The sequence below is a fragment of the Rana temporaria genome, chromosome 1, assembly GCF_905171775.1.
Source record: "Rana temporaria chromosome 1, aRanTem1.1, whole genome shotgun sequence".
NCBI classification, from domain to species: Eukaryota; Metazoa; Chordata; class Amphibia; order Anura; family Ranidae; genus Rana; species Rana temporaria.
In genome coordinates this window covers 477,746,245-477,764,983 of record NC_053489.1, presented here as the reverse complement: position 1 = coordinate 477,764,983, position 18,739 = coordinate 477,746,245, and the positions used below count along the sequence as shown (strand labels likewise).

Sequence of the window (18,739 nt, the reverse complement as noted above, 5' to 3'; positions counted from 1 at the left end):
GCATTTAGACACCCATAAATGACTTGATCCGTTTCAGTCAGGCTTCCGTCCGGGTCACGGAACAGAAACGGCACTGCTCAAAATATGGGATGATGCTCTAGAGGCCGCAGACGAAGGAGAGTCTTGTCTCCTGATACTGCTGGACCAAAGCACGGCTTTTGACACTGTAGACCACGGACTACTACTGGCTAGGCTAGCTGAAGTAGCCGGAGTCGCTGAAGGTGTTTTACCCTGGTTCTCCTCCTTCTTGGAAAACCGATCACAAATAGTGAAACTGGGGTCTTTCACTTCTGAAAAACGTACGGTGTCATGCGGAGTCCCTCAGGGATCTCCCTTATCGCCTGTATTGTTTAATATCTATCTTCGCCCTCTCTTTGAAATCATCAGTAACCAGAAGTTACTATACCACTCCTATGCAGACGACACACAACTGTATTTCCGCATCTGCAACAAAAAGGATCATTCTCTTGGACTAGAGAAATGCCTCACTCTAATAGATAACTGGATGACAAACAGTTATCTTAAACTCAATGGTTCGAAAACAGAACTTCTCCTATTTCACACCAACCGGAAAAATCACCCTGCGTCAACATGGACTCCCCCACCCATTCTGGGTAAAACTATCACCCCTAGCACCAAAGTCAAAAGTCTCGGAGTCATTTTCGATACCTACATGACAATGGATGCACAAATAGGGTCAGTAGTCAGCGGATCCCACCATCTGCTGCGTCTACTACGCAGACTCACGCCCTTTATCCCGAAAGAGGACATTGCAGTCGTGGTGGGAACAATCATCAATTCCAGACTCGACTACGCAAATGCCCTCTATCTAGGACTCCCCAAATACCAAATCACTGAAGAAGGTTTCTAAGACATCCTGATAACTTGCATCTTTATTAACATGGAAGCCAATAAAGGGCGTCACTGGAACTCCAAATGTTAAGCTTATGTTATAGTTGCAATTGATTTTCCCCAAAATGTATTCTGTTTGTTTTATAACTATAGGTATTAAGAGGACCCATTAATAGACACACTTCAGTTGGTTTTTAGAGCACCACATACACATAATTTTGGAGTTCAGCATATGTGCACTGATCATCATGCACAATGAATATCTCTGCACTGGCTGGGGGAACAATGAGCTTGCATGGTAACGTTGGGCTAGGAAAGATTTCCAGGAATGAGATTTCAGGGGTCTGAACTGTACCTTAGCAAGTATGAGAAGGTTTATTTTCTCCACTGTGAGGGTATAAATTAGATTGCTGCCTAACTAGTTTTAGTTTCTTCTAGCATAAAAGTATTTTAATATTGTTAGTAATTGTTTAAATCAGAATCATAAAAAAATTCTAACTGCTGCTCTCGTACTGGTCAGGGATCCTATCATTTATCTTCCCTTTTGTTTTCCTCCTTTTTGTCCATTTACAAAACAACTTGTATTCTGTGAACAGCCCCCAAAGTACAGAGGTGACTACTCTCCATCATGAATCAAACTATAATTCACCATTAGAGGTATCTTGTTTGTACAAAGCACAATTTAGGACAGAGTTTTTTTCCTGGAGTTCTGCTCCACTGGTCACTCGTCAGCAACACACTGATAAAGTCAGCCTTCTGCTCACTTTGCTTTTTGCTCCTCTAATTGTATTCCCCTTTTACTCGAACATGCAGCAGAGTCTGCTTGGCTTCAGTTGCCTTCCTTCTAGTTTAATCACTGCTCTGTGGGATGTTATAGAAGGTTGATATCAAAGTAGGTTCAGTTACTTACAGTTGCGCTCATAAGTTTACATACCCTGGCAGAATTTTTCAGAGACTATGAATAACACAAAAACGTTTCTTTCACTCATTTTTAGTGTTTGGCTGAAGCAATTAAAGGGGTTGTAAAGGTAAAAAATGTTCCCTAAATAGCTTCCTTTACCTTAGTGCAGTCCTCCTTCACTTACCTCATCCTTCCATTTTGCTTTTAAATGTCCTTATTTCTTCTGAGAAATCCTCACTTCCTGTTCTTCTGTTTGTAACTACACACAGTAATGCGAGGCTTTCTCCCTGGTGTGGAGAAAGCCTATTGAGGGGGTGGGCAGGAGGGTCAGGACGCTATCTACTTTGCAGATAGAGAAAGGAGCTGTGTGTTGGTGGGCATCCTGACACTCCTGCTCGCCCCCTCAAGAGGCTTTCTCCACACCAGGGAAAAAGCCTTGCATTACCGTGTGTAGTTACAGACAGAAGAACAGGAAGTGAGGATTTCTCAGAAGAAATAAGGACATTTAAAAGCAAAATGGAAGGATGAGGTAAGTGAAGGAGGACTGCACTAAGGTAAAGGAAGCTATTTAGGGGAATTTTTTTTTTTACCTTTACAACCCCTTTAATTATCAGTCAACTGTGTTTACTTTTTTAAATCATAATCACAACAGAAACTACCTAAATGACTGATCAAAAGTTTACATACCCTGGCCTGATAACATGCACACAAGTTGACACAAAGGGGTTTGAATGGCTATTAAAGGTAACCATCCCCACCTGTGATCTGTTTGCTTGTAATTAGTGTGTGTGTATAAAATGTCAATGAGTTTCTGGACTCGTAACAGACCCTTGCAACTTATAGTGCTGCACTGAAGTTTCTGGATTTTGAGTCATGGGGAAAGCAAAAGAATTGTCACAGGATCTGCGGGAAAAGTTAGTTGAACTGTAGAAACCAGGAAAGGGATAAAAATAAATAAATATGGAATTGAGAATGCCAATCAGCAGTGTTCAAACTCTAATCTAGAAGTGCAAAGAGAGGGGTTCTGTTGAAACCAAACCACGGTCAGGTAGACCAACTAAAATTTTAGCCACCACTGCCAGGAAAATTGTTTGGGATGCAAAGAAATCCCAACGAATAACTTCAGGTGAAATACAGGACTTTCTGAAAACATGATGTGGCTCTTTCAAGATGCACTTGAAGGAAGATGGGCTGCACGGTTGACTCGCCAGAAGAAAGCCATTACTACGCAAATGCCACAAAGTATCCCGCTTACAATACACCAAAGAGCACAGAGACCAGCCTCAAACCTTCGGGCACAAAGTCATTGAGACCAAAATTTTGCTTTTTGGCCACAACCATAAATGCTTCATTTGGAGAGGCGTCAACAAGGCCTATGATGAAAGGTACACCATTCCTACTGTGAAACACGGAGGTGGATCTCTGATGTTTTTTGGATGTGTGATCTACAATGGCACAGTAAATTTGGTTAAAATTGATGGCAAGATGAATGCAGGTATGTTATTAAAAAATACTCGAGGAACATTTGCATTCATCAGCCAGGAAACTGCGCATGGGACGTACTTGGACATTCCAACATGACAATGATCCACAACACCAGGCCAAGACGACCTTTTATTGGCTACAGCAGAATAAAGTGAAGGTTCTGGAGTGGCCATCTCAGCCTCCTGACCTCAATTTCATTGAGCCACTCTGGGGAGATCTGAAACATGCAGTTCATGCAAGACATTTACAGGAACAAGCAGCTTTACCATATGAGAAGATAAAGAGCCTTATCCACAAATACCACAAAATACTTCAGGTGTCATTGATATTAAAGGGGGCAATACATGGTATTAAATTATGATTTAAAAAGAGTGAACACTGTTGGTTGATTATAATAAATGGCTTCAGCCAAACACTATCCATGAATGGAAGAAACGTTTTTTGTGTTTATCATTCATATTCTCTGAAAAATGGCCAAGAAAGCATAAAGTCTGTATGTAAACTTATGAGCACAACTGTATACAAGTTAAGTTTCATCCTTTTTCAATAAATATTGGGAGGTTGTTAGATCAATGTTAAAAACATTTTTAGTCCATGCCAGTCCAAACTTGGGCATAGAGCTTGCCGGCCCTCTTTTATCAAGCAATGGAAAGTTCAACAAAATGGTTGCCAATGTAGGGGGTTTTCATCATCAAAAACAGGTAACAAAAATACTGAGCCACCTGGCTCTCTCTTCAGCATCACAGCTGTTTGGGCCCCAAACCTTGGCCATTGGTTGGTCCCTCATACAGGCTCGCACAATACCTTTGTGTTTGTGCATGCCTCTCCTAGCTGTTTCAGTTGCAGCAACCTGCTGCGTGGGCCCACTCCCTGGCCTCTTAATAGGGGTTCCCCTGACACCTCGGACTCTCTCACTCCTCTGAGATTTCCAGTTTGCCTCAGTCCCCTGGACTGACCTAGTCACCTCTGCTTTCCTAGTCCTCCAGAATCGCTTGGCCACCTTGACTCTCTCAGCCTCCTAGATAAGTAATCTCTCCACTCCAGCATGCATGGAGAGCTGTCTCCTTACGAGCTCTGAGCTGAAAATTGGTCAGAGCAGGAAGGGGGTAAAAGTGCCTGGTATTGAAGTGGTTAAATATGCATGGGTTGCACTTCTTAAAGGTCTTTTTTTTTACTGTGTAAGTCTTTACATGAAGTTTTTGTGTTGAAAGCAAAACTGCCATGGGAGATTCATGGAGGCTGCCATTGCTGAACTCTCCTGAGAATGCTAAGTGCGTTGCTGTCTTCTTGACAACCTTTGCAATTCAAAAAGCTAGTTTTAATCCTTATTTTTGCTGTAAATGCACCACATGTTATATTTTTTGCTACCTATTGTATTTGTTTTTGCCGATGATTTTAAAATATAGTAAGATGGGTGAGGTCGGTGTGTTATCTTTAACAAGATTTTTAGAAAAAACATTAGAATAATGGCTGTAAAAAAAGTTAGCGTGTTATCTGCTCCGTCTACAAACCTTTTTTTCTTTTTACAGTCAAGGGTGATGTGTATTTAAATGTAATCATGCTCATTCACACTTGGAAGCCCTGATTTCCTCTGGAAAGAAAAATAAAATACCATCTGGAATTCATATGTCATAATTATAAAGTTGCACTCATTGATTGTAATCCAATAAGTCAATTATGAAGTTGAGTTTGTTTGTAATGCCAGCAAGGTTTGCAGAGGCCTGTTAGGTTAACTTTTCCAAAAAAGAAGAGCAGTGTGCCACAATATACCCTCTGTTTTCCCATTGGGGGGGCGGGGGTCCACTTTATACTTTCTAATTCACTAAAAATGGCATAAAACAGTTTGGCTGCTGTACAGGAACAAGAGAGATTTGCTTTTCAGAAGCAAATGAAAAATGAAAGCTTTTTACATACTGAAAAGTGTAACTTGTTAACCACTTAAAACCCGGACCTTTATGCAGGTAAAGGACCTGGCCAGTTTTTGCGATTCGGCACAGCGTCGCGTTAACTGACAATTGTGCAATGTGGCTCCCAAACAAAATTGGCATCCTTTTTGTCTATTGTTGTGACTTAGATGAAGATCAGATCACATTTTATGACCAATTTGTGCAGAAATCCATATCATTCCAAAGGGGTTCACATACTTTTTGTGGCAACTGTGTGTGTGTATATATATATATATATATATATATATATATATATATATATATATTAATAATTCAACATGAGCTTGTAATCACTTTGACCATTTCTTTTTTTAATTGCATTCAAATAACAGTATCAGGTGGAAGTTACAATCACCATATGTTAAAATATGGTTTTAATAATTTTCTGTGATTTTCTTTCTGATTTCTCCAAAATTGAATGTGACATATCTGTGCTTTCTATATGATTGTTACAGGTAGTATTTCAATAGAAAGAGAAACCCACCCACAGAGCACTCTCTACTATAAAAAAAACATACATACCTTTAAGTGTATTGAATTACCTTTTTTCCTGTTTGCTCTTTGAGAAACTTTAGTACATGGTTTTTCCACTGAACAGACAACGGCTAGCTCTAAGCTTACTCGGTAATGCCTTCTGGCCCTTTAATAGCCCGCTATGACTGGTTAAGGCCCAATGTTTTTTCCCTTGAAAGTTGGGTGGAATTTTAATGGTTATGTCTGGCAACCATAATAGCTGAGCATACCACCAGCATAAAGCCTCAGTAAATCCTTGTATAAGCCAGAAAGCCTTGAAGGTTTTTAAGTTTGTGGGTCTTATCTCTTGTAATAAGATCTCCTTATGTTGTAAACTATTGACGCTCTATTTTTTTGGCTTGATTTTGGCTTCTTAAAACCGTCTTGTTTAGGAGAACCTTGTCTCTGAACTTTTCACCAGAACTCGATCTACCCAGCAGTTCAAAGTTTACTGAGTCTCGGTTTAGTCTCAACAACAATTATTTTGCTTTGTCCAAATTTCCAGGTAATAGTCCAGAATTATCACCAGTCTCAATTTTTTTTAAAATATTCTAAAGGCAGCTATTTTGCTTAGCCCAAGCACACAAGAGGCATTCCTCAAGGGTATAATGTTTCATTTCCAGATATTGGATGGTGACCAGCTAAACTTAGTTCTTTATCAATATGCTTTAGCCCCCTCTAATTACATTTGATGCTTGGAGCACATGCTGAAAGAGAACCACAGTTAGAACTTTCCAAAGCAACTGCTTCTTGTTCATCTAAACATTGGATTGGGTTTTAAATAATGCAGTACATGCTGAACCTTCCCAATAGTCTGATTAACTATGCACCCTGTAGAATGACTTGGTCCATGTTTAAAAAGAAAACTTTACAAAACATTTTAATATAATTCCATATTTCCTGTTCTTTATGATCTAATTTTTGTACACGTTTGCATGTATTCCAATTTACAGCTGTCACGCTTCTTCACCCCAACCAAAAAAATGTGCCATGGGCTACAGTGGTACTTTTCCTATAATATGTTTGCTTGCTGAGTTTTTTTTTTTTTTTTTTTATATGTTCTATTCAGTAAACATTGTATAATTAGTGGGAATGCTCAATAGCATTCCCAGTATTGTTATTCGTTTTTTATTATTTTTATTAATTATTTTTTTTATTTGATTCCATATGTTTTTTGGCTCTGCGTAACTTCTGCATACTTTCAGCTATTAAGACCATTCAACTTTTAAAATGTTCAGCTAATGATGGGACTTCTTCAACTTTTTTTCTACTGTTTATACTTTTTAAAATATTAAGCTTTTAGACACTTTTTTTTAACATTGAAGTCAATGAGAGCATGCTTCAAATCCTTAAAATCTTCTTCCGCTACCAAAAGTTTCAGCTCCTTCATACTTTCATCTACAGACGCCAAACAAACTTTAAAATGTTCACAAAATATTCAGCTCTCCGGTTATATCTTTTCAGTTTGATATCTGTTTAAGTTTAATGATTTTTTCAGGAAATTTTAGCGATTAAACAGAGTGTCTATGGGGCTGGTTGGAGTGGATGATGTCATCGCTACAGCACAGAGCTTTAAAAAAATTATGTTTGTTCCTTCTCTATAAATTGCTCTCACGCCCACAAGATCTACTTGTCATAGACAATTTTATACATCAAAACGTAGGTATATTTGTCTAGTTTCAGGCAATGTGCTCAGTTTTGTGATACACCTTTTACTTTTGGCTGCTTAAGCTTCCAAATGACAAGAGTTCTACACTTTCTTCCATTGACTGTAGGGCTGCAACTAACGATTATTTTCATAATCGATTAGTTGGCCGATTATTGTTTGGATTAATCGATTAATAAATAACCTTAGAAAAAATAATTTTGCAGCGATTTGCATTTTTTACAATTTTTTTGGGCCAATTTGTTGTTGGGCAGATTAAAAAACACAAATTGCCGCACAAATGCATTACATGCTTTTCTGTAGCTTCTCCGTTGAAGTATATTGAACCAAAAAAACAAAACACATGATTGGATTCTGCTCCATTGGACATTTGTTGTCGAAATGTTTGGAAGCATTCACAGCAAACATTTGTCCGATGAAAAAGTGAAAACAATTGTCCGATAGAGCATACACATGATCGAATTGTCCAATCAAACAAGTCCGTCGGACATTTGTTGTCAAAAAGTCAGATCGTGTGTATGAGCCTTTAGAATTACAGAGCACCTCCCTCTCTACTCTTCTATAGAACGTGGAGGGGTAGATGTTCTGTAGTTCACAGAGGTTACATAATTCGTTTGAAAAAAGTCCTTCTAGTTCAACCAACAGAAAAAAATAAACAGAACACATAAATAGAAAATATCCATGCATACAACCCCATACACACAGTTGATCAGAGGAAGGCAAAACAAAATCCCTATATAAAGCAAGGACCGATTTGCTCTAGCAGTAAAAAAAATCCTTTCTGCTCCCCCAGAGAGCAATCAGATATTCCCTGTATCGACAATCCTGGTGTTATTACCTATAAATTGTTATGAACCAGTTATATGGTGTATATTTAGGAATTCATCCAGTCTTGTTTCCACACAATCTACTGAGCTGGCCAGAACTAGTGCTCAATGGAGCCTATTTTACAGTACAAATTTTACAGCTCTTACTGTGAAGAAGCCTTTCTGTATGTGGAGGTTAAATCTCCTCTCTTCTAGATTTAAAGAGTGTCCTTTGACTATTTACCAAGTTCACTATATGGACCACATAAGTATTTTTACACGGTGACCATATCCCCCCTTAAAGTGGTAGTAAACTCTGCTTTGTAAATCTTACCTACAGGTAAGCTTATAATAAAGGTTACCTGTAGATAAAATTAATATATCTGGCACATGTGCTCTAAAGCAGGGGTCATGTCCTGGAAAAAGTGTGGAAACTCATCCAGGATGCCACCCCCCCCCCCCACACACACCTCAAAAATAAATGTATCCCCAACCCCGCCCAGCATCATCCATCCCTCTCCACAATGTATCCCCATCCCTGCCCAGCATCATTCATCCTTCTCCATAATGTATCCCCATCCAGAATTTTCTGCATCCCTCTCCACAATGTATCCCCATGCCCACCCAGCATCATCCATCCCTCTCCACAATGTATCCCCATCTCCACCCAGCAGGGGGAGCTGGAGAGCATTGGGGGGGGGAGTCTGGAGAGCACCATGGGGATCAGAGAGCACTGAGGGAGCCAGAGCGCACTGGGGGCGGAGCTGAAGAGCATGTGGGGGGGGGGGCAGTAAAAGAAGCTGGCTAGGAGGAGTGGTGGGGCAGCAGCACATAGATTAACTGATCTTTGCATTATCCTCCTGCAGCCTCTGAATGCCTGCAAGAGGGAGAGAAGAAGTGGATATTCAGAGGCTGCAGGAGGAATATGCAAATATCAACTCCTCTATATGCCGCTGCCCACACCACCACTCCTATCCAGGCACACAGGGAGGCTGCACGGACCAGCACTCACTTTTTTCCCGGTCCAGCAGGCGGCATCAGGCGATGGGCTCGGGATCCATTGCAGCTCCTTCCCTCTTCACAGTCATGGAGCAGCCAGGTAGTTTCTGCCCCCCGCCCCAACTGCTGAACCGAATAGACGATGGGCTGGCACCCCACTGCAGGACGTGGCTTCTAATGGGAATGGCGTTCCTGATGTGGAAAAAGTACAGGAACACCATTCCCATGCGTTCCTGCAGGACTCAAGCCTTGCTCTGAAGGAAGGGCATACTCCATGCTGTTCATTCAAAGCTTTGTGCACGTCATCGTGGCTTGGCTATTCAAGCGACTGGAACCTGTGAACCTGGAAGGAAGACCAGGTGAAGATAGAAGCAGTGACAGCGTGCCGCTTAAGGGCCTTGTTTCAAGTCAAGTCTCTTGTAATGTGCTAGTATGGGGTGCATACTAGCACATTATATTACCTTGCAGGTTTTTTTTTTATAACAAAATTTTTTCTACTGCTTTAATCACATATTTTCAAGGGAGAATAGATTCAGTTTAGCCAATCTTTCACCAGAGGTCCTCCATGTCTCCTGTCAGTTTGGTTGCTTTTCTCTGAACTTTCTCCACTTCCCAATATCTCTATGGCGTTTAAAAGAGGGATTTCACTGCTTAAAGGCATTGTAAACCTACCTAGTTGTCCCATGGAGGTCATTCATTGCGTGCACTCTCTATCTATCTATTTATATATATATATATATATATATATATATATATATATATATATATATATATAGTGTATATACACGTGTGTACACACACACACACACACAGTTGGGTTCATATATAATCGGACATGGGCACAATTTTCATACTTTTGGCTCTTGTAGCAAAGTGTCAACTCTTCAATCTTGTTAGTTATAAGAAAATATTTACAAAACTGTGAGGGGTGTACGTACTTTTGTGAGATACTGTGTGTGTGTATAATATATATATATATATATATATATATATATATATATATATATATACATACTATTTATCCTTTAAACTTATATACATAAAACCATTTGACTGCATCCCATGCTGTATGAAAGTCTGGTAAAATTTGGAGATTAACAATCTTTGCCTGATGTGCAGGAGATAAAAAGGAGAAGAAGCCAGCTGTGGCTGATGATGAAGCTAGACCTGTCGATGTATCTCGCCTGGACTTGCGCGTTGGCTGCATCATTTCTGCCAAGAAGCACCCAGATGCAGACTCCTTGTATGTAGAGGAAGTAGATGTAGGAGAGGCCGCCCCAAGGACTGTTGTCAGTGGCCTTGTAAAGCATATTCCACTTGAAGAGGTATGTAATGGTTTTGTTTGGTGTTTTTTTTTTGTTAAGGGCTCCTGAACAGTAGAGCATGAATATATCGTGTCAACATGTGCATCTCAATTCTATATACAAGCATGAGGAACTGCATACAGTTTGTGTACAGTGTTAGTTTCATAGTGGTCAGGACTCTTTCAAGATCAACTTCTACACCCCCAAACCCCCCCCCCCCTTCTCGGATTCCACATCACCATCTTGGTCCTATCCCAGTAGACTGGGGGGGGGGGTGGAGTTGTTTGGGTTTTAGTATGTCCAGGGACAGTCCTTTGTGGCATTACAGACACTGAATGGTATATGCTGTGCTTTGGTGATGACAGAGACCCAGTTGATTGAAGCACCCTATACTTCGTAAGTTGACAACCACTGCTTCTAGGTCATCACAATTTCAAACTAGAGTCGAGGATCTGTACCTTCACCGATTCCCATGCATAGCAGAGAAAATCACAAATCCTAAAATAAACCTTCTACAATAAAACTCAACATTCAGACATATTCATTCAGCTCTAAAGGTGGAGTAATATATTCCTTTCCCTCATCATTTGAAATGGCAACTATTCTAAAATTAATATTGTAAAATGAAACACAGTTTCCTTCTATCAAAGCAACGATTTCCAGCAATATTACTTTTGTGAGTGCTTCATCCCTGTTTTATGAAGCCCAGAACGAGGAAAAATAGCATCTAATTTGAAGGCTATTTTCCCTGTTTCATTTTTTCCCACTGGGACTGGTCTTTTATAACCGTGTCCTTGGTGCCAAAATGAATGCTAACCATGGGAAGCATTACAAATGGTTGATCAATAATTCCTTGGAGTACAGCGGGGAGGATCTGTACTCTGCCAAGTTATTTGGCTAATTAGATAATTGTCTGTGATGTTTGTTTGAGATTTAAAATAAATACATGCATAAATAATAAGGAGCACCTGGGAAATGAGGAAAAAAGTGCACTTGATATGATTCATGCCGCTTAACGTACATACATAAAACAACATTAGAAAAATAAAACATCTGGTCAATTACATTTTATAGTCGTACATCTTCATCATTGCTAAAAATACTCCAAGTAAGGTATCTATCAAGGAAAATAATTTTACAGCCACACAGAAAATAGAGCATTTTATTGCCTCTATGTGCAGTCCAAGTGCAGGGCTTAAAGCAGTATATTTACCATTTTTAACATTACCATCACCAGACTAAAAATGTTCTACATGCTTGCAGGAAGTTAAAGCTGCAGGAACAAAATGGTATCCAAAGGCAAGTGCCATGTAAAATACACTAAATCAGTGGTCATCAACCCTGTCCTCAGGGCCCACTAACAGGCCAGATTTTATGTATTACCTTGGGGAGATGCAGACTAGAATACTGCAATCACTGAGGAGCAAATGATATCACCTGTGATGTATTTCAGTTATCTTGCAAACCTGGCCTATTAGTGGGCCCTGAGGACAGGGTTGATGACCACTACACAAAATAATGGCAAAAATATATGCAGAGACTCTTTCAGTCAGTTTTGCAAAACTACAAACGCCATATGGCTCTAACTATTATTATGACCCAACGGTAGCGCAATTAACCACTTGCCGACCTCCTCATGTAAATATACGTCAGCAGAATTGCACGGACAGGCACATGCACATACCTGTACGTCCTCTGCTTATCGTGGGTCGGGAGTCCCCAGTACATGCGGCGGTCGGTAAGCCTCAGGGAGCGATCTGGGACGACGGCGCGGCTATTAGTTTATAGCCGCCCCGTCGCGATCGCTCCCCGGAGCTGAAGAACGGGGAGAGCCGTATGTAAACACGGCTTCCCCGTGCTTCACTATGGCGGCGCATCGATCGAGTGATCCCTTTTATTAGGGAGACTCGATCGATGATGTCAGTCCTACAGCCACACCCCCCTACAGTTGTAAACACACACACAGTGAACCCTAAATGTTACAGCGCCCCCTGTGGTTAACTCCCAAACTGCAACTGTCATTTTCACAATAAAGAATGCAATTTAAATGCATTTTTTGCTGTGAAAATGACAATGGTCCCAAAAATGTGTCAAAATTGTCCGAAGTGTCCGCCATAATGTCGCAGTCACGAAAAAAATCACTGATCGCCGCCATTAGTAGTAAAAAAAATAAAAATGCAATAAAACTATCCCCTATTTTGTAAACGCTATAAATTTTGCACAAACCAACCGATAAACGATTATTGCGATTTTTTTTTACAAAAATAGGTAGAAGAATACGTATCGGCCTAAACTGAGGAAAAAAAATGTTACATATGTTTTTGGGGGATATTTATTATAGCAAAAAGTAAAAAATATTGCTTATTTTTTCAAAATTGTCGCTCTATTTTTGTTTATAGCGCAAAAAATAAAAACCGCAGAGGTAAATAAATACCACCAAAAGAAAGCTCTATTTGTGGGGAAAAAAGGACGCCAATTTTGTTTGAGAGCCATGTCGCACAACCGCGCAATTGTCTGTTAAAGTGACGCAGTCCCGAACTGTAAAAACCCCTTGGGTCTTTAGGCAGCATATTGGTCCGGGGCTTAAGTGGTTAAGGAATGCTTAGAAACAATAATTTTGTGTTCTTGGGTGAAGCAATGAGCTCAGTGTAACCATATTTTAAGAAAGGACTTTTGTTTGTTTTTAGTTACGACTATCATTTTGATGGTTAATGGGTTTAAGGCATACTGACATGAAAAGCTTCCTCATAGCAGCCAATCAGCTTTGTTGTTGTATTTGAAGTAATTAATTGTGATGTCACAAATCCACTTTTTGTTATAGTTTTCTTTCCTCCCAATTTACAGAAATCGACTAATTTACTAGGGACCAGTAAACTCCAATTGAATGGTCACCAAATAACAAACATTATTTGTTTTTATGTATATTTTTGTGCAAAATAGTGTTTGGTGACTAATCCTTTGAAGTTTTTGCACTCTATTTAGCCTACTAAGGGTATATTCAGCATTTTACAGAATAATATAAACATTTATCTGCCAAGATTTATTCTCCTAAATTAGTAAAAGATACATTTTCTCATTTCAGTTACTGTGCTCCTTTTTTTTTTTTTCACTTGTTGAGCAAGTCTGAATGAACATTAACAATACAGTCCAGAATATTACTGCAGCAAAAAAATAAAAAAATGTTTTTGACTAAGCTGCCTTGTATGGTTACAGACCATATACTGTTGGACAATGTTTCCATATATTAAAAAGGTCTACTAAGCTCCAGATGTGGCTCTAAGTGCCAGTTGGCCAAAGCTCTTAAAGTGATTATTAAATGTTTTTAAAGTTACATAACTTATTTCAAAATTTTATTTACTGTAAATTATTTCTATTGGATGACATCTGTTACTTTTAGTCCACATCATGATAACTTAAATATTCGTTTATGTCATAAATTAAATATGCACTCCAACCTTTTCACAGGCTACGTTGCCAGCCTACATTTTTAAAGCTTCACGTTTCGGTTTTCCCCCACCCTTCTCCAACTGATTGCTAGCATTAGTTAAAAACAAAAAAGGTACATGCCCTTTTCCCTTAATCATCTTCTGGGACAGCTACTTAGGAGCGATGACTGGTTTAATCTTTAAAGGGCAACACAAGCAGAGTGGCTAAATGTACTCTAACTTGCCTTGTCCTATGTTTTTCTGGAACATAAACCATAACTTTTGGTTTCTAGTTTCTTTGGTTATAGTTATTGTGGTTGGCCATGTAGTCAGGTTTTGGTCTCTATACTATTTCCTCCCTTTTTATCTAAGGGCTCCCTTTGTGTTGGGCGGCATACTGTCTCCATGAAGTGTTGGATGTGGTGACTCTGGTGGGCCTACTAGCTGTACTCTGTGCATTCCTTTCCTACTTGGGGGCATTTGCAGGGGGAACAAAATTATGTTCTTTCCCACCCTTAGGGCAGTGGCCTTTCCTCCTGGTAAGAAGTTTCCAGAGATGGTGACTGTGGTGGGGAAAAGGACATTCTGTGGCAGACGATAATGCACTACTATTATGCCAACGATGCACTTCTTGTGAGTCTGCAGGTGAGGGCTCCCGGGTCTGAATAGTGGGTGTCATAACTGCTAGAGGCTTGAATCCTTCCTTATGCCCTGTGCTTGGCCACACTATGCAGTAGAGCTGGCCTCTCCTACGCCTTAAGCCCCATACACACGATCAGACTTTTTGCCAACAAACCTCAAAATCGGCAGGATTTCTAAAAAATCCGACCTTGTGTACCCTCCATCGGACAAAAGTTCGCTCTGCAAACGGACAAACTTTTCGGCAACAAAAGTCCTACAGTGCAAAGTCCTATCGTGTACAGAAATCCATCGGACTTTAGTCCGACGTACAAATACGCATGCCCAGAACCAATGTTAAAATCGACCAACAATAGCAGAAGTTGACCAAAGGGTGGCGGAAAAGAGCAGAAAAGCCACGTGATGTTGGGAAAGTTTTGGGAAAGTTTGCAGAAAAGTCCTGCCATGTGTATGCTATGGGTGTGCCCGGCCAACTCCCTTCGGACAAAAATCCACGGAAACGTTTGAAGTCCGACCGCGTGTACAAGGCTTTAGTTATGCAAGAAGGGGTAAAATGCAAATGTGAAGGGGGCCATCCCACATGGATCTGGTTTTTGCTACTAGTAAGCCTATGTGTTTATGTGCATGTTGAAATTACCTTGGGGGGGTTGCAGGGTAGCTGTTTAGTTAAAACCTGACATTTCCATCATTATTTTTGAACTAATTCTGAATAAAGCTGATAAACCAAGGAAAAGTTTGTCAATTGAAATATCAAGTTCTTAAGCTCCTATAACAATGTATTATTTTTCTTGGCGGGTTCTAAGACTACTTCTATAACAAAAGACTTTATGAATGAGAGAGTCTCATCTTTTGACTTCTTCAGATTTGTTATTTCTAAGGTTCCTAAGTTTGCTATTCAAAAGGACCTACAACATTTGCAATTCAGGGTGTTTCCATTTGGTCTCTCTGCAGTCCTGCAAATTTTCACAAAAATATTGGCGGGGTTGGCAGCTCTTTTACATCTGCAGAAAGTATGAATTGTCCCTTATCTGGACTCTATTCTAGTCTTCTCCCATGAAAGGGAAAAGTAAAGCTTGGACCTCCATCTTGTGCTTCAGACCAGCGGCGGTCCACATCCATAGAGGGCGCTGGAGCGCCGCCCCTTCTGGCTCTGCACCGCCACTGAAAATAACATACATTCATGCATTGCATGAATGTATGTTCTTGTTGCCAGCTGCCGCTGGTCTATTCAGGTGGCCGGACATTGAGCGCCGACCACCTGAATAACGGCAGCTGTGTGGAAGTGCCCATCAGAGCCAGCGGCTCTGATAGGCTTTCCGAGTACAGTCCTCGTCTCCCGGATGCTTTATCCATGGAACGTACGGGGTGCGTTCCTTGGATAAGACTGACGGCCGTCTCAGCCAATCAGGTTCGCCGATTCTAGTTATCGGTAACCTGATTGGCTGAAGCATCACCAAGGCGGCAGAAGACATCAAGGGACGTGGAAGGATTAAGGTGGAAGGTGCATTTTACAGGGCACAGCGGCGACAATGGGCACAGCGGCGACAGGACACAGTGGCATCAATGGGCACAGTGGTGACAAAGGGCACAGTGCCATCAATGGGCACAGTAGTGACAATGGGCACAGTGGCGACAATTAAAGGGCACAGTGGCGACAATTGAGGGGCATAGTGGCGACAATTGAGGGGCACAGTGGCTGCGTTTGATGGCATGGCACAGTGGTGACAATTGATGGCACAGTGGCTGTGTTTGATGGCATGGCACAGTGACTGCGTTTGATGGCATGGCACAGTGACTGCGTTTGGCTTGGCACAGTGACTGCGTTTGATGGCATGGCACAGCGACTGCGTTTGATGGCATGGCACAGTGGTGCGAATTGATGGCATAGTGACTGCATTTGATGGCATGGCACAGTGGTGATAATTGATGGCACAGTGGCTGCGTTTGATGGCATGGCATGGCACAGTGACTGCGTTTGATGGCATGGCACAGTGGTGCGAATTGATGGAATAGTGACTACATTTGATGGCATGGCACAGTGGTGATAATTGATGGCACAGTGGCTGCATTTGGCATGGCACAGTGATGACAATTGATGGCACAGTGGCTGCGTTTGATGGCATGGCACAGTGGTGACAATTGATGCCACAGTGGCTGCGTTTGATGGCACGGCACAGCGACTGCATTTGATGGCATGGCACAGTGGTGACAATTGATGGCACAGTGGCTGCATTTGATGGGCACAGTAAAGCTTTGATTCCTTTCTTTTTTTCTTTTTCTTTTTTTTTTACGTTTGCGCCCCCCCAAAAATTTTGAGCACCAGCCGCCACTGCTTCACCTTCCAGAAATTGTGTGGGATGGTCAATCTAAAGGAACTCATCTTAGTCCCAGAAATTATTCAGAGAGATCACAGTCAGATAGGAGTACCAATGTAGATTCCTTTGCCTCCAGTAGAAATAAGAAGACTGAAAATAATTTCTCCCTAGGGAAAAAACCCTTATCTGCCTTAATTCACAGATGGGACTTCAGGCTGGTGTATACCTTTCCCCCATTATCTATGCCATCATTATTGGAAAGAAAGATTCTTCAGGACAGGGCACATTCTAGTGGCTCTGTGGTGGTCAGGGGGGAATTTGGTTCTCAACTATCATGTCAACTTTCATGTCTCTGTCAATCTCTCGTCTTTGTATCATACAAATCTGGCCAGATTTGCTATCTCTGTGCCCAGTGGTACTCCTATACCTCCAGCTTTTCCATTGTATAGCCTGCAAGCCAAATAGAGGATTCTTAGAAACAGTGCTGGGCTGAAAAAATAATGGTCACCTAGTTTCCCTAAGATGCAGATATTAACGTTGTCTGTGTGTTTTGGAAACAAGCTATAGACAGAGAATGCTACACACACCAAGCATTATTAAGACTACTGGAATCTAACTCTGGTAATGAATACCCTCACTAAAGAACCTGTCAAGTCTATCTGTGGCTATTCTCCAAAGTATATAATATTAAAAATGACTTCTACTCACCAATATTCTGCTAGAAGGACTGAAAATGTGCAAGCCGTATACTGTAAACCCATATTTGATTATCCTACAAGATAGGGTAGTTCTTGAGCCAGACCCTGTGTATTTTCACAAAGTTCCTTTGGCCTTTTTATAGATCACAAGAAGTAACTCTGATGACTTTTTGCAATGCCCCAAAAAAAAACAAAAAAAAACAGAAGACCAGATCAGTGTTCTGGATATGAGAAGGTGTCTTATGCAATATTTGTACAACTGAGGACAAGGGGGAGGGAGGGTTTTTTAACCTGTGTTAACTGTTGAATGTGCAGCCAATCCTTTCTCTCGGGTAGCTGCCCTGAAAGATTCTTGAGTCTTACTGTTTTTTTGTTTTTTTTTACTTAAAGTGATCGATTGTAAAGGCTGTTTGCTATTTAAAAAAAAAAAAAAAAACAGCATGTTATACTTACCTACTTTGTGCAGTTGGTTTTGCACAGAGCAGCCCAGATCCTCCTCTTCTTGGGTCCCTATTCTGCTCTCCTTGCCCCCCCCCCCTCTGGTGAGTGCCCCCTCAGCCAGCTGCTTGCTACAGGGGGGCACCCAACCTGAGTCAGAGCTCCGTGTATCCATTCAGACATGGAGGTCTGGCCCTTTTCCCTCTCTCCCCTGATTGGCTGACTGATTTTGACTGACAGCCGCGGGAGCCAATGGCGCCGCAGCTGTGTCTCAGACAATCAGAAGGGGTGTCTGGGAAAGCTAAGACACTTGTGGACATCGTTGCAGAGAGAAGGGGCTCAGGTAAGTAATTAGGAGGTGCTGGGGAGGCTGCATAGAATGCATTAAGATAAAAAACCTTTTGCCTTTACAACTCTTTTAAAGTAGTCTTAACACAATAAAATAAACACTTCTCACTAAATTATTTGTAAAAAGATTACCCTGGCTCTTAAAATTTACAGCTTTCAATGTTGCTGGCTCTTGCTCCCAGCGCTCCTTATTGTATAGACCAGTCATAGGTAGGGGCAGTGACTTTTGTTTGTATCTCTGAACTTCTGGTCCTCACAGGAAAGGGTTACCATTGGACAGTGCACTCTCTAGTCAGTCTGTTCTCTTGTAGGTGGTGAAGGGAAAAGCAGGAGAGTGCCCTTCCATCCTAGTGTATGGGGCTATGCATTTCTATTGATGCATACACTGTTGGGAGACCCAAATC

The 18,739-nt window shown here is 41.0% G+C and overlaps 1 protein-coding gene across 3 annotated transcripts in view; it reads left to right on the top strand.

Annotated features, from left to right (window-relative positions):
• Positions 1 to 18,739, top strand: part of AIMP1 (aminoacyl tRNA synthetase complex interacting multifunctional protein 1) — a 102,486-nt gene that overhangs the window by 64,659 nt on the left and 19,088 nt on the right. For all 3 annotated transcript variants that reach the window (XM_040329680.1, XM_040329678.1, XM_040329679.1), the window contains one exon: positions 10,288 to 10,493. In XM_040329680.1, coding sequence (XP_040185614.1) covers positions 10,288 to 10,493 — 206 coding nt within the window. The remainder of the gene's footprint in view (positions 1 to 10,287; positions 10,494 to 18,739) is intronic.